This window comes from Crinia signifera, chromosome 9, assembly GCF_055691185.1.
Source record: "Crinia signifera chromosome 9, ASM5569118v1, whole genome shotgun sequence".
Classification (NCBI taxonomy): domain Eukaryota; kingdom Metazoa; phylum Chordata; class Amphibia; order Anura; family Myobatrachidae; genus Crinia; species Crinia signifera.
Window position 1 is genome coordinate 43,689,781 of NC_139225.1, and position 25,580 is coordinate 43,715,360.

General features: G+C 44.6%; 1 protein-coding gene across 9 annotated transcripts in view; it reads left to right on the plus strand.

The window, feature by feature from the left end:
* Window positions 1–25,580, plus strand: part of GOLGA2 (golgin A2) — a 53,050-nt gene that overhangs the window by 19,253 nt on the left and 8,217 nt on the right. For 8 of the 9 annotated variants that reach the window (XM_083159001.1, XM_083159002.1, XM_083159006.1 and 5 more), the window contains 12 exons: window positions 129–185; window positions 4,978–5,058; window positions 9,218–9,256; window positions 9,354–9,416; window positions 12,421–12,514; window positions 16,170–16,276; window positions 18,596–18,654; window positions 18,730–18,871; window positions 19,385–19,474; window positions 20,760–20,867; window positions 22,912–22,999; window positions 23,097–23,443. In XM_083159001.1, the coding sequence (XP_083015127.1) occupies window positions 129–185; window positions 4,978–5,058; window positions 9,218–9,256; window positions 9,354–9,416; window positions 12,421–12,514; window positions 16,170–16,276; window positions 18,596–18,654; window positions 18,730–18,871; window positions 19,385–19,474; window positions 20,760–20,867; window positions 22,912–22,999; window positions 23,097–23,443 (1,275 nt within the window). The remainder of the gene's footprint in view (window positions 1–128; window positions 186–4,977; window positions 5,059–9,217; window positions 9,257–9,353; window positions 9,417–12,420; window positions 12,515–16,169; window positions 16,277–18,595; window positions 18,655–18,729; window positions 18,872–19,384; window positions 19,475–20,759; window positions 20,868–22,911; window positions 23,000–23,096; window positions 23,444–25,580) is intronic. The other variant, XM_083159004.1, reaches the window with a different exon arrangement.

The following is a 25,580-nucleotide window of genomic DNA, read 5'->3' on the forward strand; positions in this document are numbered from 1 at the left end:
TGCAGTATATAGGCTGCTGGGGAGGGAAGAGGAGGGTTAGGCTCCACCTTCTCCAGTTGTGTGTAGGGATACACATTGCTTCAGACTGATGTTCTGCTGACCATATCATCTCATTTGTTTCCGTTTAGACAAATTCTTATGTGAATGGGGAAAACCTAATATCCTCCAGTAGTCCGGAAGTGGAGGTGAGTGTCCTTTTGGCTTTACCTGACCTTAAATCCATGGGGTGCTCTTCTTAGGATAGTAAATAAAATGTCACAGCTGGTATAATAAGTGCATAGAGCACTAGATGTTTAAGGTGAGGAAAGAAATCCAAACTGTGCACATGTTCTACCGCCAGATAAAAGTGCCAGACGTATAGGGCAAGACGGTGCAATCACCCCATAGCTGCATACACTGGGGATGATGTTGAGTTGGTAGCAAGGCAAAGAAGGCAAGCAACTTGTCCCCTGGAGCAAACCATGTTGCTGTGCCAGGGGTGCACATACATGCAAAGGTTGTGTTGTGTTTTTTTTTTTTTTTTTATTCTCAACTCCGAAAAAGTACCAATTGCGTTCTGCTCTTTTCCTATGTCCTCTCCCCAGGGCATAAATATGAATGTATAGCTGTTTATTTCTTTCTCTCAGTTCTATACACTGTTGGTCTCTGAGTTGAATGACATTTGTGACTAAAAAAGTTAAAATTTGTTCCATAAAAAGCTGAATTTTTCGTAACTTGCAGAGGCGGCCGTATGGCACGCTGCGTCCCACTCAGCAAGGGTAGCATACAGCCTGCATTACAGCTGAGTGAGCGCCGGAGGAGCTGGGGTCAGCAGTACATGTTCTAGTTACAGTACACAGCTCTTAGACCATATTGTACATGACTGGAAGTGTTCTTACTCATAAATTCTCCCATTTACTGTGTAAAAGGAAAGTGGGAGAATGGAAGTGTTGGTTTTGCAGCTGAAAGGCAAATGCAGTTTGTGGAATGGAAGAAGTGCAAACTTCTCCTGTAATGCAGGAATTCCCCAACTTGGTCCTTAAGGTACTTTAGGTTTTACTTCAGGTTTTAAGGATGCTTGAGCACAAATGGTTGAATCAAGCTGACTGAGGGGCTAATAAAGTCACCTGTGTTTAAGCATGTATATCCGTAAAATCGTGGACTTTTAGGGTGGAATGAGGACAGCATTTGGAAAATGGTGAATTTAAGCTGTTGGTGTGCGCTCATCGTTGCTGCGCCAAAGGCCACGTGCAACTTCGGTGGCGATTGGCACAATCCGGTTGCCATGCGCATGGGGATGCGGTCATTTGGTCGAATGCATTATGGTAGAATGTCATTACATCGAATCCATTAGGTCGAATTGCTAAAAAGTCGACATGATTCTAGGTCGCAGAGAAAAAATTGGGGGTCAGTTACCTAGGTAACTGTAGGGGCGCCTGTATGGGTGGCTCTCGCTAGCAGCTGTCAAAAAAAGGGGGTGTCAATCCCTATAGAAAAAGCAAGAAAAGAATGGTAGACTGCGCTCATTGATGACAGAATGAGGAATATAAAAATATTTTAATTATACAAATAGCATGCTATAATAAACATAAAAAACAAGGTACACAGTGATAGGTACACAATATAAAATTGGGGGAAGGGGGAATGACAGGAATGTTGAAAATAGCTGCGTCCACTTGTTAAAGTGATATCACCTGATATTGAGTCCACAGTCCAATGGATAACCGTTTAAATTGAGGAGCAGATGGAAAAACTGGCCGTGGCGGTACTCAGATGTAGTAATTTTTCTTCCAATTGTAATAGGGGGTAGCGATCCTCCCAATTTGGATAGGAAGTAGTAGTTGAGTGTCCGCTGTAGGACCCTGGGTGGGTATTAGATAGGCGGCTTGCCTTCAAGAGGTGAGTGCCTCACTCCAGGTTGGTGTGGCCGGTGATGGTATACAAGTAGAAGTCTCCAAACGGTTTTCAGTGGAAATAGGTGGCAGTGGAGGGCAGCGTTTTGTGGTAGGCAGTTAGGAGCCTGGGCCAACGTGTTTCACTGCACAAAGCAGCTTTTTCAAGGTGGTTTAAAACAGGCAAGGGTAGGGGTATTTATACCTGAAGTATTCAGGTGAATCATGTGCACCTGCGTGCAAAACAATCAATTTAGCACAATATAAAAACAATTAATAACAAGCCTCATAATGAGCAGGAGACAAACCCAAACAAAAGTATATCAACCAGATTAAAAAACGAGCGTTATCTTGCTCAGAATAAGCACTTTTAATTTCATAGTGCTCCGGAGTTTGAGTACTTCCGGCTGAGCACTTCCTGTTTGTGGCTGGAACGCATAGCGCTGTTAATACAGCGCTATGCGGATATTACAAGATAAACACTATAAAGCATAAACTAACACAGTGGTGGGGTCCTATGGCGCTAGGTATAAAGAGGATGTACTCACACCATGCGCATATGTTCATAAAAATGCGCTATTTGGGCAGAAAACTTCTTATTACAGGCAGTGCAACCTGCAAATGATTCCCCGCTATAGGGAACATATTCTCTCTTTCTGTCTGATCAAAATTGATTGAAATAAAATATGCTCAGTATATTCTTTGCTCTGCACTATATCTCAGTTCACCTGTACCCACTTGCTATATCTACTTATTTTTATGTTTATTTTTATGTAATTATATGTATACTCATCTCTATACCTTTAAAATGTATATAAAAATATGGTTTGCCTTTATGGCACATTAGAAATACTGCAGATGGCAATGTTGCCAGCAATAGCAGAAAACTCATATGATCTGTTTTAACTCTAAGCTATGTACCTGCTGTGGTTGGTCCGCATGGACTCAAAATTATAATACTGTCCATACACACTAGCAACATCTGGGCCCTTTATAATAAGCATCGCTTGTTCCCTATAGCGGGGAATCATTTGCAGGTTGCACTGCCTGTAATAAGAAGTTTTCTGCCCAAATAGCGCATTTTTATGAACATATGCGCATGGTGTGAGTACATCCTCTTTATACCTAGCGCCATAGGACCCCACCACTGTGTTAGTTTATGCTTTATAGTGTTTATCTTGTAATATCCGCATAGCGCTGTATTAACAGCGCTATGCGTTCCATATGCGTTCCAGCCACAAACAGGAAGTGCTCAGCCGGAAGTACTCAAACTCCGGAGCACTATGAAATTAAAAGTGCTTATTCTGAGCAAGATAACGCTCGTTTTTAATCTGGTTGATATACTTTTGTTTGGGTTTGTCTCCTGCTCATTATGAGGCTTGTTATTAATTGTTTTTATATTGTGCTAAATTGATTGTTTTGCACGCAGGTGCACATGATTCACCTGAGTACTTCAGGTATAAATACCCCTACCCTTGCCTGTTTTAAACCACCTTGAAAAAGCTGCTTTGTGCAGTGAAACGCGTTGGCCCAGGCTCCTAACTGCCCACCACAAAACGCTGCCCTCCACTGCCACCTATTTCCACTGAAAACCGTTTGGAGACTTCTACTTGTATACCATCACCGGCCACACCAACCTGGAGTGAGGCACTCACCTCTTGAAGGCAAGCCGCCTATCTAATACCCACCCAGGGTCCTACAGCGGACACTCAACTACTACTTCCTATCCAAATTGGGAGGATCGCTACCCCCTATTACAATTGGAAGAAAAATTACTACATCTGAGTACCGCCACGGCCAGTTTTTCCATCTGCTCCTCAATTTAAACGGTTATCCATTGGACTGTGGACTCAATATCAGGTGATATCACTTTAACAAGTGGACGCAGCTATTTTCAACATTCCTGTCATTCCCCCTTCCCCCAATTTTATATTGTGTACCTATCACTGTGTACCTTGTTTTTTATGTTTATTATAGCATGCTATTTGTATAATTAAAATATTTTTATATTCCTCATTCTGTCATCAATGAGCGCAGTCTACCATTCTTTTCTTGATGATTCTAGGTCGACATGGGAAAAGGTCGAAATGATTCTAGGTCGAAAGGTCATTAGTTCGACAGGTCATTAGGTCGACAAGGTCATTAGGTCGAAATTGTCTAGGTCGACATTCACAAAGTCGACATGGGGTTTTTCACTGTTTTTTGAGCCGACATGTGCCGACAGGCGGTATTTCATGCCCTACCATCCACTAGGGCGTGGTGGGAGAATAAAATAGTGTGCCGAGCGTAGCGATGCACCGTGCCCGACGCATAGCGAGCGCAGCGAGCGATGCGAGGGGATGCGGTGCACTTTAAACTGTGTCCATGTCGACTGTGTTGACATTCAGGTAAAAAAAACAGTGAAAAACCCCATGTCGACTTTGTGAATGTCGACCTAGACAATGTCGACCTAATGACCTTGTCGACCTAATGACCTGTCGAACTAATGACCTTTCGACCTAGAATCATTTCGACCTTTTCCCATGTCGACCTAGAATCATGTCGACCTTTTAGCAATTCGACCTAATGGATTCGATGTAATGACATTCTACCATAATGCATTCGACCAAATGATCCGAACCCTGCGCATGTGCCTTATAGCAAAGCATTGAGCGGTGACATTGAAGGTTGTGATTTCCGCCCTGCAGCTTCAACTTTGACGCACCAACCAAGCAAGCGGTAGCAGTGGAATCACGGTAATGATGAGCGGGCCTACATCTGTAGGTGTGTAATAAATCTCTGTGATGAGCTGAGAATACACTGATAACCTACAGGTTCTACACCTGGTTTGCAGCTCTATAGCCAAAAGCGTTCATTGCTATGACCATAGGTTACTCTCTGTATTACGATACACACTGGAAATGTACATAGCCAACCTGTGGTCATCCGATTCTATCTAAACTTCCTGTGACCTATTGTGACGTTCAGTTGGGACAGCAGCAGCTCATTACGAATGTGTAGTATATACTGTATATAGGCAGTGGTTCCTCTAATGTCTGTCCTCATTCTCCCTCCCTGTGCTGCTCTGTGCTCTATTCCGAATATATACTTATTGCATGCACCACAGTCTCGTTTCCAGGATTTGGCTGTTGCTCTGGACTCAAGTAATTTAACAAACAAACAACTTGGTGCAAAGATAGAGGAACTGGTAAGAGAATGCTGTGATAACGTGTTACGTGCTGTGCATGGCTTGCTGTATATCACTGCTATCTGTGAACAGTGCATCTACTTCTGTGTGCCCAGCCTTTCCTTCCTGCTCCCAGGCTGGTGTCTCTTGTCTCACCCCTCCTTTTCTTGGAATGCATATTTCTTTATTAACAGTTTCTTCTATAGCGCATACATATTAGACAGCGCTTCACAGAGTATAGTTGAACATTCACATCAGTCCCAGCCCCAGTGGAGCTTACAATCTATATTCTCTATCACATGTACACGTGCACACAGACATTCTAGGGTTAATATTGTTGGAAGCCAATTAACTTACCTGTATATTTTTGGATTGTGGGAGGAAACTGGAGTACCTGGAGTAAACCCACGCAAACACGGGGAGAAGATACAAACTCCGCACAGTTAGGGCCATGGTGGCTATTTAACCCATGACCTCAGCGCTGTGAGGCAGTAATGCTAACCATTACACCGTCCGTGATGCCCGATATTCCCTAACACTGTACCTAACCTGTTTTAGCAATAACATCAAATTCTGCAGTCTGTTTTACATTAAAATTCTCCTGATGTTTATCTGGAGTGAAGGGTCAACGATGACTGGAAGGGAACGAAGAGTTGAGGCCCCCATACACTAGTCTGACTTGTCCTAAGGACAAGTCAGACCAGTTTGCCTTGGAGAGCTCCGGCAGCTCCCCGGGAGGTTCGCTTCCAATTTGGCACTTGATGTGACATTTTTACATGCCAAAAATCACATTGCATGTAATCCCCGGGAAGGTGCTGCAGCGGGGATCCAGGCAGCGGCAGCTGAGAGATTGGCTAAGAGAATTCAGCCAATCAGCGTCCAGCCGGTCCTTTCAAAGTAGGTTTTCAAATTCAGCAGCGCTTCCCGCCTCGCTGCGCGACAAATAGCTACCAGCTACTGAGTGCCGCCATTTTTTTCTGGATATATATATATATATATATATATATATATATATATATATATATATATATATATATATATATATATATATATATATATAATATATATATATATATATATATATATATATATATATATATAATATATATTTTTTTTTTAATAGAATAATTTAATATACATTTTCACAATTTAGTATTAATAGGCTGGACTCCTTAATTTCCATTCTAGCACCTTAGTTTTTGCTACTACTGCAAATGACATGAACAAGCAGCACACCCTGAGCCTAATACAGATGACGCGGATGATGCCGCAAAGTGCCGACATTCTGTTCTTTGCACATGCGATGGGTTTCTTACTGCGTATGTGCACTAGGGGCCTGCAACATAGCAGATTGGCTGCAGACTATCATGAATTGGCAGTCTACTGCCTTTTGGGGGAAGAGAGGGGACAGTGATGGCTACCGTTTCCCAAAACGGAGGCATGTTGCCTCCATTTTGAGGGAGGGGCAAGAACGGTTTCCTGCCCTCCTTGTTGGATTTGCAGCAGGTGGCTTGTGCAACATCCTAGCTCACGCAGCTGGCTGAGAGTGTTGCAGGTGATCCAACAATGGGGCAGATGTATTAAGCTTTAACATGAGATAAATCCAAGGGTGATAAGGAGAGATAATAAACGTCCAGCCAATCACCTGCTAACTGCCACTGTTAAGGCCCCCATACACTATGCGATTTTCGGCCGATTTCATCCGATTTCGGCCCTTTGGGCCGATAAATCGATGAAATCGGCCGAAAATCGCATGTGTTTGACATCTGATCTGATCTGATGCGCGTTCCCGTGCGCATCAGATCGGATCAGGGCGTCGGACCTGCTGAACGTCAGATATATCGGAATCTGACCCATCATGGGCACATCGTGGGTGCTTTTTAGCACCCACGATGTTTCAGATCCGATATATCTGTGTGTACCTGTTCTGGTGCTTCCACAGTAGCTACAACCGGAACACACGTCACCGGAGGGGGCAGGCGCAACGGGGGAGAAAAGCCAGTGACAGGGGAAGAGACAGCAGCAGCAGCGTCCGTCCCACAGTACACACTCAAGAGCCAGCGACAGAGGAGGGAAGACCCAAATATGGTTGTGGGCAGAACTGTCAGTGCGAGCATCACTGCCCGACTCCCCTCTCCCCTGCTCCTGAGTGTCATGGTCAACACTGAGCCAGCTTCACCCCGTCCTGCTGCAGTTTTTCAGCCTGTGCAGCAGAAGCCCGACTCCCCTACCTCTCCCCTTCTGCTGGGTGTCATCATAGTCAGCTCCGTCTGCAGCCCGATCCCCATCTGCTAAAAATCAGCTAAGACAGCTTCCCCCCCTCCCTCCCCCGTCCTGCTGCAGTTTATTATCAGCCTGTGCAGCAGAGACCTAGTCCCCGTACATCTCCCCTGCTGCTGGAGGTCCGTGGTGGTGTGGGCAGCAGGGCCCCCCTCCTCCCTCCTCTTCTAAAAGGCAGCTGAGCCAGCTTCCCTTCCTCATGCTGCAGGAGTTTGTCAGTCCCGGCAGAAGCCTGCCGTGGTCTGTGTGCATACTGTTTACTGGGGAGTGTTCTGTGTACTTCCTATGCTGGCATCGCAGTATAGATCATGGGAAATGTATTCCCTACTGCAGCCTTGTATAATGGTGTTGCATTCATCACATGGTGTGACACTTTACTAGTTTCCTAATGTGTCAGCCATGTTCTTGAAGACCAGTCTGCAGCAAAGCCCCCCCCTCCCCTTAGGAGATATAGGGGGGGGGGGGGGGAGAGATAGAAAAAAAAATATATATATATATCTCTATCCATAGTGCGCACTCACCAGACTTTATATAGTTAAAATCCAAATCCTTATTCTCTCCAATTAAAATCAGACATGACGGTCGACGTTTCGGGTCCTCATGCGACCCTTTCTCAAGACATCCAACTTGCTGTGAAACTGACAGATTGGATGTCTTGAAAAAGGGTCGCATGAGGACCCGAAACGTCGACCGTCATGTCTGATTTTAATTGGAGAGAATAAAGATTTGGATTTTTACTATATAAAGTCTGGTGAGTGCGCTCTATGGATATAAATTGTCACATTGTAGACATCACCTGTGTGACCTGGGCTTGTACCTGGGGGGGGGGGGGGGGGGGGGGTTCTGCTATTACCCCTAGGTAATAGGGCCATCCCATCAGATAAATCTCATGTCACATCCAATTTGCTTCAGATAAATCACAAGTGATTTATCACGTGATAAATCACATGTGATTTATCTGACGCAAATTGGATGTAAAAAATGGCACATCAAGTGCCAAATTTTATGTAGGCCTCCTGGAAAGCTTCCAGGGAAGTTCAAGGGAAATCAGATGCAATTTCCCAGGTCAGATAAATCTCATAGTGTATGGGGGCCTTTACAGGCTGTGTTTGAAAAAAGTCAGTAAGGAGCTGATTGGATGGATGTTTATCTCTCCTTATCACCCTTGCATTTATCTCTTGTTAAGGCTTAATACATCTGCCCCAATATGTCCTAGAATGCAGATCTGATCGGTAATGCAGACTGGAGGTACAATGTTTCCTGTTGCATTACCATATTAGTGCATCCATGCAATTGGCACTGATGCCACCTCCAACCACATCTGCCTTTTTCGCTCTGGCAACAGGGAATATGATGGGGAGAGGGGAGCCCATCGCAGCTTTTTTATGAAACCACTATTTGCACCAAGCATCAATTCTATTCCAAACTTGTGGAACTGTAAATGCCAGCCTTGATGTACTTCTATAATGTATTAATTAGTGATGGTCTTAACATAAAAAGATTATAGTGTTCATCATTGTCATATGTATTTTTCTTTTTTTTCTGACATTTTTGAGGGAACACAATTGCGTTAGCCCATCCGATCGACCATTACGGTCTACCTCCACCTTGAGTAATGTCACTGACCAGATTCCAGATCTCTTATGCGGTCAGTTATTCTGGCGCACTTTGGGCAAGTTACGGGTTCTGATATCGGACGACTTGGTTGGGCATAAAAAACTGAACTAGCAGCTCGCATCCAGTCCAGATTGGTCTTGCTGCCAGTCAAGTGCTATTGGGTGGTGACTTGAGACTCCCAAGGGTCCTGCCAATTTTTCAAAATTGGAGGCCATTCCTTCCCTGTAACCTGTCTGCTTTTGCTGTTCTGTACAGTGAATGTTTTATCTTTTTCATCCAATAGAAACAGCAAAACCAAGATGTTCTGGGTAAGCTGGACAAGGTAATGTACTTTGAGATCTGAAAACCATCTGTAAATTGATCATCATGGAAGTGATTTAAAGATCCCTTATTGGTGTCTCCTGGTGATTTTTCTCTAGGAAAGAAAAGAGTTTGAACAGAGGCTTTCCAAGGAACAAGGCTCTCTTAGAGAACAGCTGCAGGTGAGTGACTCAGACCTGGGTGTACATTGCACTAAGGTATGAGCAGTGGGAAGAATATATACGCAGTGGGGCTGATTCAGATTCATTAGCAAAGTAGCTTGAATTGCGGGTAGTCACAGAAGCCTGATTTTACTACCTTATGTTAATGCCAATTTCTGTAGGGCTGGTGTGACGACCGGGTGGCTGTGGGGCTTGCCCGTCTGGCGTTTTTTCATCCACAGCCAATTAGTTATCATTAGTATTGACACTACCACCAGCTTCATGCTATGTACAGGAGATCCGGCTTCCCATCTCCATACGTACTACCCAGGATAGCGCAGAACTGTAGCTTCACACGTACAACGCTCTCAGGGCACTCCAAGAAGACAGGATAGCCCTGTGAGATCACCTGGTTGCTGCCCATTTCCCAGAAAGACAGATCCGGCTAATATTTTGGCTCGGAATAGGAAGGGAGTATGCACCATGTGCTAACTCTCCATTTGCGGCCCTGCACAGAGACCTTTCCAACTCCGAATCAGCCAGAGGGGCAGATGTACTAAGCGTTGGAGAGAGATCGAGTTGGTAGAGAGGAACTTATCAAACGGTTCCTATTTTTCAAAAAACACCTGTAACATGGTCGTTAGGAGCCAATTAATTGTCTGATACTTTATTTCTCTCCAAGGCTCAGCATTAGTCCCCTGCATCCACTTACTTGGTTAGGCCATAGCTCAATCTAAGCCTATTGATTGCTATAGTGCGCGTCATTTGGGCCCTTATTCTGAATCGTGCGGTACGGCCCGCGTGCGGCCGTACCGCCGATGTTTTCAGTCTGCACATGCGCAGAGGTCAATCTGCGCATGTGCAGCCCAATTCGCCGCAGACGTAGTTCGTCCGCCGCAAAGGGGGCGTATAGGGGCGTGAGGGGCTTCATACCCTCATTTCCCTATGCATACGCCCCGCGTTTCATGGGCGTTCCCATGCAAACGCGGGGCGTATGCATGCTAATGAGGGTATGACGCCAGTGATGGGGGCGGAAAGCTGACGTCGCCGGATGTCAGCTCTCAGCCCCCATACAAGCTATCACACGGACGATTGTCCGTGTGGTCTCAGCTTGCGGGACCTGGTGGGGCGTGCGGCCCTGCCTTCAATGGTCGCCGACCATCGAATGCAGGGGGCAGCTCCCACCATGGTGGAGGCGTACGCCCCACCATTTTCTTGCGGAACGCCAGCCGTCCGTGTACGGACGGCCGTGGCGATCCGTATCGTGGGCGGGGATTGGTTTGTGCGGCCGGAGCACCGTGTGCGGCTCCGGCCGCACAGATCTGAATAAGGGCCTAAGTGTGGTCAGATCAGACCTCTTTTACTCAGTATGTAACTCTTCTCAGGGCCTTTCCTTGGGGCTGTGGCCAGCAGGCAGCTGTGTTACTTAGCAGAGAGTGTTGTACTGTGGTCTTAGCAGGAGAATAATGTGGGATGTGATCCAGTCTGTAGTGATAAGATAAAATTGTGCTACCCGTCTGTGTAATGGGGCCTACACACAGGGCGATTGTGTCATTTTCTAAGCGATCTGTGTTAATTGGATTGCTTAGTAAATGATCCTACATTGCTCTGTGTGTAAGGGCTATAGGGATGCGCGGCCCTGTGCGTCTCTATTGCTGCGCGATGTAGATCATGCATAAAGGATGAATCTATTCAGATCATCCGTGTTCTCACCAGAGAATGTTGGCCCTGACAGATCGATCAGCACACAGCCCTGGTCATCGCTGTGTCCTGAGCAATCTTGCTGAGCAATCTAGCATTGTGTCCTGCGCCACCATAACTGCTATCCCTCGCATTGTTGACAATTTGATGTTTCATTAAAGATTGATTAAGGAATAAAATGTATTTCCATCCCGAGGAACAGTTATTGATAAAGAATTTTCGCTGTGCTTACGCTAATTAATAACAATTAGACAAAGTTATTCAAACTGTGATTTTTTTGCTTTGACGTGGAGGAAATAATTGAACATTTAGGTGTATGTATCAATACACACCTTCACTTATGCAATGTATTTATTTTAAGTTTTAAACAATTAAAAGTTATATTTTAAAGTGTAAACACCATATCATATTCATATCATTAACAAGTGTGCCCCAAAAAACTGTCTGGCTCTCTTTAGTCATCTCATGACTCTCTCCTTTTAGTTCAATCTAGCATTGCTCAGATCACTGGCACACGTCGCTACGTGTATAGGCCCTTTGAGGGCTGGTTGGTGATGGAGTCTACAGGGAATTAGTGTACCAAGATACCACTAATGTGAGAAAATAAGATTTATCCTCCGCTTTGGAGAGGAGACAAGTCTTCAACGGTGCAGATTACCCTGCAAGAACCCCGCCACTCTCTCAGCTAATGACCAGCCATAGTCTTGTACAGTAGGGCTTGGCCTTGTGCTGTACAGGATGATGCTGCCAATGTCTGCAGCTCACCTTGTACAGTATAGAATGTGATTATACTGCACCACACACATGCAACCTCGGTTAAAGAATAACATGCACAATACTCGGCAACAAATATGTTGCATAATAAAACAATTGACACTAAACTTATCTGATTATTTAACCTGAGCAACAGAAACGGCACAATGGGGAAGATGTATTAAGTCTGGTGAAGTGATAAAGCGTAAGCTGATAACGCCAATCAACTCCTAACTCCTAACAGCTGATTGGCTGGTGTGTTATCACCTTCCTCTTTATCGGGCTTAATATATCTGTGCCTACGTTTGCTGGAGAGAGCAAAACACAATGGCACAATACGCACATGGTCAACCTAACCTCAGTCACAACAAACTCTTCCAAACCACAGACAATAACCTTATAACCATGCAGAAAGGTTACACTGATAAGCTAGTGTTGTACTTGATTATTTACTTCTAAAGCACGTTCTAACAAGCAACTAGCCCTATATCTCTATTGTGTTAGTAAGACTGGTAGCTGTTTACCGTGTATTCCAATCACTCCAATTTACTGTTTCTCTCTCACACTACAGGTTCACATCCAGACAATTGGCATATTGGTATCTGAAAAGTCAGAGTTGCAGACTGCCCTGTCATTCACCCAGCAGGCGGCACGGCAGAAAGGAGGTATTGCAATTCTGTGTAGTCAGCTATTCATCTGTTTCTGCCCTCAGGTAGTTTCTGCAATGGAAATACAGGATAGAAGAGACTGTTGTTTTATTGTCCCCCTGGTGGTTGATTTATGGCTCTCAGCAGGGCTGTCTGCACTTTGCTATTTGTTGTTTGTCATAACCACCCGGTGGGTGTCCCCATTCCACTAATAATGCACCAGTCATAGCCACCTGATGGTTTAGTCATGCAACAGGGGTGTCTCTATTCCACTAATAATACACAAATCCCAGCCTGCTGGTGGTTTAGCCATGGCATCCAGCATTGGTATCCCCATTCCAGTAATAATGCACCAATCACAGCCTGCTGGTGGTTTAGCCATGGCATCCAGCAGGGGTATCCCCATTCCAGTAATAATACACCAATCCCAGCCTGCTGGTGGTTTAGCCATGGCATCCAGCAGGGGTATCCCCATTCCAGTAATAATGCACCAATCACAGCCTGCTGGTGGTTTAGCCATGGCATCCAGCAGGGGTATCCCCATTCCAGTAATAATGCACCAATCACAGCCTGCTGGTGGTTTAGCCATGGCATCCAGCAGGGGTATCCCCATTCCAGTAATAATACACCAATCCCAGCCTGCTGGTGGTTTAGCCATGGCATCCAGCAGGGGTATCCCCATTCCAGTAATAATACACCAATCCCAGCCAGCTGGTATTTTTTTTATTTTTTAAAGAACAATTATGTGTTCTAGAGATTTGTTGAGAATCCATATGACCTGCTATGAAGTACATATGATTGTGTAGCACTGTCACACTTATTTGTTCTAACAAGCTGAAAGCATTCATTTGTATATGATATATGGGAGCATTATAGTAAGACTCAGGGCCAAATTTTTAAGCCTTTGTGATAAAGGACCAGCCACTCCCAACTGTAATTTTTTTAAACACAGCCTGTAACATGGCAGCTAGGAGCGGAATATCTGGTACTTGATTACTCTTTATAACTCTCCACTTTATCACTTGATAAGGCCTAATACATTTGCTTCTAGGTATGTATCACGCTCAGCCTACTGTGCCTAGAATACCAAACGTATAGTTAACTGACTAAAGGTGCATACACACTGATCGATTTTTGCTTGTCCACGTGATTTTCCCAGGTGTGCACTGGCTGCTCATCCCCAGCAAGTACACACTGGGCGGCTTTTGAGATGAAAGCAGCTCATGCAGTAAAACGGAGCTGCTTTCAGCTCAAAATCGCCCGGTGTGTATGGGCCTTTAATCTTGACTAAAACGCAGTAAAAAAAAAAAAAAAATGAACTAAAATGTGACTTTCAAGCAACTACAATTTAAAGTAAGTGACTAAAGGTGCCCATACATGGTACAATTGCTGCGTGCAATGAGATGCGCTCTCCCATCCAGGGCCGGCAACAGAAATCTCAGGGCCCGGTACACTGATATCTCTGACGGACCCCCCTAACTCCACCCCCTTGAGCAAAATATTTTAGTATACTGCATATTGAATGTGTTTTTTGTTTTATTGTTACAATATTTCACTAATATCGGGTAAGTACCCTTACAGGACCCAGGGGGGTGCCTTTATAAACCATTGCTAGGCACTGCACTGCTGCAGCTATGCTAACAGCCCCTGAGCACCTCAGAACCATGGGGCCCCTAACAAGCTTGAGGCCCGGTACAGGTGTCCCCTTTGACCCCCCCCCTGTCGCCTGCCCTGCTCCCATCACACATCTCATTGCACAGCACAAAAAGTATGTGCTGCACATACTTTTGTACTATTTCTCATCTCATTGCATTGTAAAACCTATGCAATGCGAAGCTATCTAGTCCAAATTGTACAGAATAATTGTACCGTGTATGGACACCTTAAGACTAATGGCGGGATACACTACGCATCGATCCTATTCGCATATGCTCTAACAAATGCAATTAGTATCGCATAGGGCAGCTCTTGCCCTTTGCAAAGCAGCCAATGATGGGTAAGCGGGTCTGTGGCGGCTCTCCCCTGTCCTCCTGTGCGGCGACTGCTGCTGCAGGGCTCTCCTCCTCCTCCCTGCACCCGGAAGGGGAAGTAGGGGCTAAGGAGGAGGAGGTCACTGGTCAAGGCAGCACAGCAGGAGGCTTCTGGGACACAGGTGAGGGGGAGCAGCGGAAGTCCATGCGGGATGGCGGGGATACGGTAAGAAGCCCTGTGGCTTCTATGTACCACATCCAGCAGTAACCCGGTGTGTGGGTTTTCCTGCGTACCAAAATGCGGTAAAAACCCTGATAATGGCAGGAATGCAATGCTGTGGGCGAGTGGTGACAGCGTGCAGAGCGTCCTGTGACGGCGAGGATTTTCCCAGAACATTGAATAGAGCGAGCGGCCGGTGCGGGGGTTAAACAGCGAGGATCGCTGGTTTTCTGCAATCCTCGCTGTTTAACCCCCTCGATGGCCGCTCGCTGCGGCATTGAATACACCCCAATGAGGTTTTTACCGCGTTTTTGTGATAGTGCAGCCCTAAATCTAAATTGAAAATCCTTGGCACATTTAACACTGCTCCTTGTAGAGTTAAATGTTTAATTAATTAAACTATTAATTCACCAGTCACAGCAAGCGTTTCATACCACAGACAGTAGAGTGAAATAATATGGGAATATATTGACTTCTCCCCTGTTTGAGTTCAGTTTGGTCCATATATATTTTATCTATATACTAGTTAAAAGCACATCAAAATGACGGCTTCTGCAATGTATTTTTACTTAGAGCTGTGAAAATCTTAGCCCTCAAACTCTCCACCCTACTCCCGGTCCCTTTCAGCCCCTAACGCCAATCTGTTGTCACAGCTCCCTTTCTACATATCCAGCAAGTTTGAAACAGATGTGTCCCGGCAAAAATTTCTTTCACTTTTTGTTATGACATCTTTTAGCACACAAAGGAGCCATTTGTTCCATCGAGTGGCTCTATAGATTTCTGAGTGTGTATAAAGCCATTTCATGGGCTACAAGCCTTTCCCTTTCTTCCCTTTTGATGGGAAGGTAAAATGGATGCATTGAGATAAAGATAATCCATTAGAGAAACCAAGCTATTGTGCCTTTCTACCAGCTCAGTTATTAGAAGGATTTTGTCAGAGTGAACCAGAATAAGGCCCCTAGTTCCTAGATGGACAAAACCATGTGCACTGCAGGGGGGCAGATGTAAAATGTGCAGAGAGAATTAGATTTGGGTGGGGTTTTACTTCAAAGTGAGATCTATATTGCAGTGTAAAAATAAAGCATCCAGTATTTACCCTGCACAGAAACAAAATAACTCGCCCAAATCTAACTCTCTCTGCACAGGTTACATCTGCCACCCTGCAGTGCACATGGTTTTGTCCATCTAAGAAGGATTTTGTCAGAGTGAACTAGAATAAAGCCCTAGGTGTGAAATGTAATAGGATGAGAGATTCAGAAAGTGAGAGATTTGGTAAGAAATCGCCAGTTATTTTAAAGCGGCAATCATTTACACTGCAAAACCAAACTGGTTTTGCAGTGTAAATGATTGCCGCTTTAAAATAACTGGAGATTTCTTACCAAATCTCTCATCGTATTAAATTTCACACCTAGATTTTTGAAGATGTTTTGTGGTCCTTATTCCCTATATATATAGACTAATTTCTGCTTTCTTTTGCCATTAGCGGAGGTGGAGGATCTGGTTATGCGCCTACAATCTACCAGACAGAGAGTAACGGAACTTGAACGTACACTGTCATCCATCTCCACTCAGCAGAAACAGCTAGAAAAGGTCAGTTCCATTCTCTATATATTTCTTTCCTTTCTGTAGTCTCTCTTTGATCTAAGATGTCCGTGAGTCTTCATGATCTGTTGCGGTAATCTGCAAGCTGTATATTTCCTAGCTTTAGTGGTGTAAGAGGACCAGAGACTGTTCATCAGTCAGCCAGTGCCTTGCCCAGGAGGATGAGCTGCCCGCTAATAGCAGGCAGTGACTGTAGAAGGTTGGGCATCTTTCAAGCCGTTCTAAGTGCTACTCCTTTCCCGCCAGTGAAATGCAACAACCTCAGACTCGTTCAGTAGCGCATATAAGATAATTGGGGAAGATGGGATTTCTAGCACACTCCGGGAAATTATTTGGAGCTCTTCATCGGCATCCACCTGGTACACAGTGACCTTCCTATAACTGTGAATCCAGTATTATCTGTGTTTCATTAAACAACCTACAGAACAACCTTTCTGGCAGCGGAGATAAGGAAGCGCTCACCGTTGCCATAGTGACACCACGGTTTTGTCATACCGTAACTAATTTGTGTTTGTGATAATCCCTGCGTACCAGATGTGCAAAACCAGACACAGATAAAATATAGCTAATAGGTTCTAAATGCTAATGCATTGCACACATTATGCTCACTGAAGAGTGAGGAAGTTGCCCATAGCAACCGGTCAGCTCATCACTAGCATTTATTAAGTACAGTACATTCCATAAAATAGATAGAACCGGAATGTTTGATATGGGCAAGTTCTCTACTCTTTAGGTCTGATGCATTTTCTGCACTGGAATGAGCTCCTTCGCTTTATTAGTCTGTCCCTGACCTAGCAAAGCTTCAAATGGGCACTGAAAACCAACCTGTTCCTCAAAGCATAACCTGATACCGAGGCCGTGCTCCCTACATGCCACCTCATGTTCTGGTCATCGGTGCCATGCTCACTTCCTGCCTTCAGGCCTCTTTGGCTGCACCTCACCTCGCCTGTTTTTCTCCCCCTCCATCTAGACCAGTGTTTCTCAACCTCAGTCCTCAGGACCCCCACACAGTGCACGTTTTCCATGTCTCCACACAGAATCACAAGTGAAATAATTAGCTCCACCTGTGGATCTTTTAAGATGTGTCAATGAGTACTGAGTGCACATGTGCTGGGTGATCTCCAAAATGTGAACTGTGTGGGGTCCTGAGGACCGAGTTTGAGAACCACTGATCTAGACTGTAAGCTCCTTGGGGCAGATCCCTCTTCCCTCACACTTCAATCACAGCTCTCTCAAACTCTGCAGCTGTATATACCGGTATCTCTTCACTTGTAATCATCTCTTCCTACAGCAACCTTCCCCTGGACAACTCTTCGGCTTCCCTACATCTCTGCTGTATTGTGTACTGAGAATTGTCCTGCTAATTGTTACCAGTGCTCTGGTTTAATTATTCAGGGGTAGATTTATTAAGGGACGATAAGGGGCATATGCGCTATACCCATGCGCTAAAGCAGGGGATAGTGCTTCCCCTTATCTATGACACCCGCTGAGCGGGTGTCTTTCGTGCGGCGGTGCAGGAGGCATAGCGCAGCTATGATATTTCGTGCTGCGCGCCTGCCTAATTTATGAACGGTCAGCATCGCTGACCGCTCCGCCGCCTGCAGCTGTCGACTTCGACAGCTGCAAACGGCGATGCCCTATGCCTACAGCAGGGACAGCGCTGTCCCTGCTGCTGGCTCTGAGCTGCGCTGGGATCTCGCGTGAGTAGCGAGATCCCGTGCATGCGCAGTGAGCCAGCCGGGGGAGAAGCAGGCAGCGTGTCAGTATTAACTGACGCGCTGTCAGCTGGAGGGGACATCGCCGGAGGGGGGAGTTAGCGCTCCCCCCGCTTCGGCGGCAAGATCTTAGTAGATCTTGTCGGTGTCCCCTCCTGCTTTGCCTCGCTAATTAGCGCCGCTATAATAAATCTACCCCTCAATTACTGATATGTCTAGCTTTGTATACGGGTATGGTATAGCTTACTGACCGTTGGGATTCCGACAGTCCTTTCTCCGACATCAGCAGACAAACAGACGGCTGAGCGCATTGAAGCTCCTTGTGGGCTCGCCACCTATTCTATTCTCCCTCTATGGGGGTCATAGTGAGTCATCCTGCACCCCTGTATTGTTCTAATGTGTGCCATATGTACGGTGCTGCCAACCACTTCAGGTCATGTCACATGCATCGTAGAATTTTCCCATGTGTGAAAGACTATTAGAGTATTCTAACCAATAACTCCTACCCCATCTAACACACAAATACAAAACTTTAATTGGATCGTAAGGATTGAGGATGACTCTGTAATATGACCATTGTTTCTGACTTCAGCTTAATAAAGAACTAGAGAAAGACCGTGACAACCTTCGACTTGAATCTATAAAGAACAGGTAAGTTCAGTCTCTCGCCTCTCTGTTTGTTGAGGATATCAGATGTCCGATCGATGACCTTTTGTCTTCGCGCAGTAAGGGTAGTGATGACATGAAGATGCAGAACTCGGAACTATCAGAGAAACTGAACGTGCTCCTGTCTGAGAACGCGACCATGCGGTTAGAGCTCGGGGACTTGCACAAAAAGCTGGAAATGGCTGAACTCATGATCCAGCAGGTAGGTCGCTGGTTATGTTTCCAAAGAGAAAACCGAGGTCGCTGGTTATGTTTCCAAAGAGAAAACCGAGGTATCCTACTTAAAGTGGAGCATACTATACTCCTGGGTACCACGCGTTCATGGTGGAAAGCGCAACCTTGCTGTCTTTTTTTTTTTTTATATATATATATATATATATATATATATATAATCAGTCTTTTTTTTTGGTACGTATGTATTATCTGGGCTCCCATGTTAAATGCACCCCAAATTTTTCATACCCCTACTATCCAACTACACATGAAGTTGATTTTATATAGTGTGGCGAGCGCAGCGAGCCACCGTGCCAGAAGTGTGGCGAGCGCACGCGGTCTCATAAGTAAAACGGGAGCCCAGATATTACAGAAGTACCTTTTTTTTTTATAATATGTGTTTAGTTCCACTTATTATTTCTTACCACTGTCATTGTTCATTAATTCCAACACTATTTTCGATCTCTGCTTTCATTCACTTCTGTACTTTTTTTTCTACTAGTTTTCGAATCAGACGGGCACGCCAGACGCAAACCAGCAGCTGCACATGGCCCTGGAGGAGCGAGACCAACTGGGGACACAGCTAACACAGGTAAAACGCTTTATTACACAGAACACCATTGTTGTCTGGGCTATTGCTGTCGAAAACGAACGTTTGGGATATACATGTTCTGATCAAAAAATTTAAGCCAGGGCGGTCTGGGTCATAGGGTCAACCCATTTAGAATCAACAGATCAACCACTAATGGTCGACAGAGCCAAGGTTGACACATGAAAAAGTTCAACTTGGCTTAGGTCAGCATGAAAAATGTCGACATTAGTATTTTACTGTTTTTTGTGTCTATGTCGACACGGACACATGGCACGCTGTGGTCGACATGCATTGGGTTGACCACTGAAGAAGCGACACCTGAAATAGGTCGACAATGGCAAAGTCAACATGAGTTTTAAAAAAATTGTTGGTCCCGTATGTCGACACAGTTGACATGGACACCGTCAAAGTGTACCAGGTCGCTTCGCATGGCTCGGTAATTATTTTCTTCTCCCACCACGTCGTAGTGGATGGAAGGGCATGAAATATCATCTGTTGGCTACACAAAAACATGACAAACTCATGTTGATCTTTTGACTGTAGACCTTGCCATTATCGACCTAATGCAGGTGTCGACCTTAGGCACGTCGAGCTAAGCCCTGTTGACCATCAGTGGTCGATCCAATGCATGTCAACCTAAGGACCGTGTCCCAGTTATATCACCTCTTATGTAAGGAGGCTGAGATGTAGCAAAGGGGAGGATTTACCAAAGCTTCTAAACCAGGCAAGTGACCAATCAGATCCTGTTTATCACTTTCTAGAATGCAATAGAGAAATTATAGATGAAATTTGATTGGCTGCACAGGGCAAACCCGCCACTATTCATTTTTAGAAGCGTCAGTAAATCTTCCCCATAGACCTAATCAGTAGGTATGTAGATTATAGACTTCCTTCTGAGTGGCCAGTCCTGTTTTAATGCTATGGTATTCTGCATGCATGGGCAGTGGGCAGTGAGGTCTGCCCCCTACCACCGCTCCCATTGCAGCAAGTGATGGAACAGACCAGGACAGAGGACCAGGCTCCGCACCAGGAAGATAGAAGTATATTCAGCATGGCGGGTGCGGGGTGGGATGGCGCACGAGGCAGGCCAAGTTGTCTTTGCGTATGCCAGGTCAAGTTGACAATGTGATGTAAGGGTGGATTTGAGACCGAACGTCATAAAAATAAATTGCATAAAAATATAAACTATAGAGTTTGTGATTTGTTAATGTTAACCGATTATACATGCAACCTGATTTACCATCAGTGATTATAGACTGGGTACGTTTGTTCTGTCACCATTTAGATGTCCGATTCTCTCCAACACCTGAGAGCAGAAAGGGACCAGTACGTAGAGAAACTGAAGGACGAAAGTGCAATATGGCAAGAAAGAGTCCGCCAGCTGTCTCAGCAAGTGAGTGTTCTGTAATTCATGAGAACATAACTGCTGACCATTCCCTATGTCGGCCAAAGCTGCCAGGTACCACCGCAAGCTCATGTTGTAATTATTTTTTTCGTTTTTTTTACACCGGGAATATGATACTGGGTTATACCGAAAGTTCTGTAACAGACAAGAAAATATAAATAACTTACAATAAACATCAGAATAATCCACATGGTAATAGCTAGCAGACATGTTAGAGACAGGATCAGTAGCAGTCTGAGATGTGCAGCGTGGGAAGGGAGAGACTGGTGACGCATCATATGATGGGTACTGTACCTTCACTAGTATAGATAAAGGGTGTATACATGGTGAGATTTGGCAGGAGATTGTGACTAGATAGGCATAATCTCCTAGGTTAGCCAAATTCTCTCAATTTTTCTCCTGCTTAGTCCGTATTGTCTAGCAGAAATTGCTTAGCATAGATTGACTTTGCAGGCAAGGCGATTTTGACTAGATCATAGACTACAAATCGTTTAGTCAAAATCTCTTGGGCATCTAGCCAAAATTGTCCATTAGCCAATATCTCAATGTGTATGGGGCTTTAGAATGCACACCGGTATAGGCCCTCCCTTATTCTGGTTGACTCGCTCGGATGCGAATTGGCATCCTTGCGAGTCACTCTAACCCCGCCTTGCGAATGGTTAGCCAGCTCCACCCATTCACACGCAGGATGCGTTCACAAGGCTTGCGAACAGATGCTTTACATCAGGACAGGCCAACCTGTGGCTCTCCAGGTGTTGTGAAACTACAAATCCCAGCATGCCTTGCCACAGTTTCAACACTCCCTTATAGCAAAACTGTGGCAAGGCATGATGGGATTTGTAGTTTGACAACATCTGGAGAGCCACAGGTTGGCCAGGCCTGTTTTACATGAACACCCATTGCATGCCAGTGAGAACCTCCCCCCATCTGTAAATGGTCGCCGACCATCGAATGATGGTGAAGAAGCACAAATATGTAAGGGTGGTCCAGACCACCCTTAAATATGCATGTAGAGTTGCAGGGAAATGAGTGATCAGCTGACATCCGGTTATGTCAGCTGTCCTACCGCATGTGCGTCACACACACACATTAGCATGTGTACGCCCTGTGTTTTCATGGGATTGCTCATGAAACAAGGGCATTCACATATGCTAATGGTCCAAGCCGGCACCCCTCTCCACCCCACTCGCAAGGCTGGGTGCATGCACCTGGCGAACAGACTTTTTGCCGAGCTTGCACGCACACAGCGTATACACATGTGCAGAAATGCTGCTGCGCATACGCAAAACATCGGTCCCCATGTGCATTTGCGGCCGAGCAAATCATCCAGAATAAGGGCAGTAGTGTGTCAGCCTCTTTGTTCTCACATATAGGAGATGAATCTGCTAAAAAAAAAAAAAAAGTATAATGATGAATATAAATTGTTTTTGAATTAAAAACTTGTAGCAACACTGAATCTACAGCCTAAAAACAAGATAAAACAAAAATGAGATCATCCAGTCCTTAAGTAGATATGCGGCCCTATAGTGGCAATTAAAGTAATTCATATTTTTTGCATTATTTTTATTAAAAACGTTTTTGTTGACATAAAAAGGAAAACCTTAAGATGACCATGTAATATCCAGTGATCAGCAAACATTGTAACTAGCTAAATAGAGCGTAGATACATTTCTACAAATGAGAAATACAGCACAATACTGCACAATTAATATGGTTGGGGGGAATTGAACAAATTTAATCCTGTCAATCACCTTACGAGTGGCCAGCAAAGGCTAGCCTTCACATGGTCTGTTCACAGGGGAACCCCCACACATGCGTCCGTGCACATGCATAGTCTTCCGATTTATCGCCAGGGCTGCAAATTAGCAGCCCTGTGTATGGGTCAGAATCTGCCCTTTATTAAATCTTTCTCGATGTGACTTATGTTTACATTGTTCCCTATGACACATTTCCTATACATTTATTATATACAAGTTTTATTTATACGTTTTCACATCACTTGTTATAATTTCTCTGTATATCCTGTTACTAGATACAGACACTCAGCCAGGATAAAGAGACTGCTTGTGCGCAGGTTGAGCAGTTGGAGACCAGGGTTACAGAGCTGCTGTTGGCATCAGGTAAGGAGAGAGGTGGAGACCGAATGAAGACAATAAAGGGCTCTTCCCATTCTGCCTTCCATGTACCTGATTATTTCCAATTGTCCAACCCTTACAGCAGCAGAGCCGACTGAGGCAGAGCCCTCTGTTCCCCTGGGGCCTTCTGAAGCAGAACTTGCACTACAGCACGAGGTGGAGAAGCTGGAGCAGGAGTTCCATGAGCTGCAGTCCAGGTACCAGGCCCAGGTGCAGGACAACAGTCAACTGAGTCGCTTGAACCAGGAGCAGGAGGAACGGCTGCAGGAGTTGGAGAGCACATTCCAGCGGCAGAGCGAGGACAATGTGGACAAACAGCAGATCCTGGAAAACATGCAGAGCGACAAAGCCACCATCAGCCGGGCTTTGACCCAGAACAGACAGCTAAAAGAACAGCTCGCGGAACTACAGAATGGATTTGTTAAACTGGTATGGAAGACTTTCCTCCCTCACTGAACAAGCTGCACACAAACATATCCTCATCAGCATGGTTCTATGTAATACATGCATAACACAGTCTCACACAGGTTTCACATGAGATCTATGTGGTTCTAGAGCAGGTCTCCTGGGTGTGAGGCTCAATCTGCAGCCTTGGTCATTAATTAGCTAAGGGGGTGACAGAATTCCCACCGTGCAGTAAGCATACTCCCAGTGGCGTAAGTTCATCCAAGTTGCCCGGAGGCAAGATAAGTATTGGTGCCCCCCCAAATAGCTCAATCAGTAAGGTGTCTGTCTCCAGTAAGGTCATGGGATCTAATACAGGGTGTGATACTTGCAAAAATGATGTTAGAAGGGGGAGTCAGCCACATTAGCAATATCAACTGCTTTCAATTTACTGATGTAAACTTGATGGGGAAGAGAGGTGCCCCCTTGGGAGCAGGAACCCGGCGGCAGATGACTCCATTGCCTACCAGAGTTCTGCCTCTGCATACTCCCCTTGTATTGGCTGGGGACACAGTGACATTTAATAACTAGTCTACCCACTAGTATCTACAGTATCTAGGTCAACAACAAACATTGTGTCGACATTGACAAAATATTGACACATGGAAAGGTTGACATGAGACACTTTTCATACTTCTATGTGGACTTTGTATCCACATCCCTGCTACTGTTCACCTATGTGGGCTATACTATATTTTACTTATGAATTATCCAGTGCTCAATACCCAGATGTTTTTGTGGTTACTTCCAGTTCTTTAGTTATGCAGGAGAGTGTTTGCCAATCAGCACTAAAATAACCTCTATAATTTGAATACAATAACATTATACAGAGACGCTGGCTCACTTCTCCCTTACCACTGCTTCATACATCTGCCCCAGAGTTCGTCAGAAAAGGTTTTTTTTAATTCCGCACCGAGTGCTCTTACTTGTTCGTCCTCCTATAGTTCATACTTCCGTCGTCTGTTATTTTACATTCTTATAGAGATTTTTCATAATTTTTAACATATTCTTGGGAATGCGGTGCTACCCCTCTCCATGCAATATCATTATAAAGGGAAAGTTTGGAGATTGTTGGGGTGCACTCTGAAAGTATGTTAGGGGGACGTCCAACTGATATGTTCACAATTTCTAAAAAATAACTTTTATTTGATTCGTTAAAAAGAGGTCTACTAACTACACCCTCTTAAAAGGACAGTATTAAAGAAAATGTGCAAAAAGATTAGAAAAAGTGAATTTAAATGTTTTGGGGGGTATAAAACTCAAAAAGGTTTTATAGCATGAGTAATTGTTCTTCCTTTATCTCATTACATAGGATAACTTTCACTGAAAGGCAATTTGTTTTACACTTTATGTGTACAATTTCAGTGATGAGGTTTCAGAAAAAAAAAAATGTTATATTATATTATTAATGATTTTTGCCTGGCGTTCATATATAATGAGAGCCAGTGAGTTCTAGTGAAATAAGTGAACTGTGACGTGCGGGAAGGGAGTTATGTGTTTTAACGTGAACAGAAGTTCCCCCCCCCCCGCTGCTCAGCTGGCTGTATCAGTTCACTGCTGGGGGGGGGGGGGGATTTAATAAAAATTCAAAATATATTAAAGAGGCGCTAGTAATGAGTGAATATAAGCAAGACCCATCAGATTAAATTAAAACTGATTTTTTTTTTTTACATAAAAAAAAAAGAAAATTAAAACATTTATTTAAAAAGTACACATAACAGTTCACCAAAAAAGACGCCGAATGCAAATTGGAGAATAATGGCGAAAATCACTGGAGAAAGCAGTTCTCCATTTCAGCATTGAATACACTCCCGGCGAATTCCACTAAAAACCCCATTGCAAAACTCCGGCGAATTGCGGCAAATCGCCAAGCATTCGCTCTTCCTTTGCAGCGAATTCTGTTCATTGAATAGGGTGAATTGTTTTTTGTGTGAGAATTCGCTGTAAACCTGGCGAATTGCCTGATTCACCAGAAAATACGGCGAATCAGAGGCATTAAATACTGGCCATTGTATGAATAAAATTGATCTCTAAATACCGTAGAGACCATAAAGTGTAAAACAAATTGGGCATACACTATACCGGGAATAAATACCTTATTTATTACTAGAAGTAAATAATT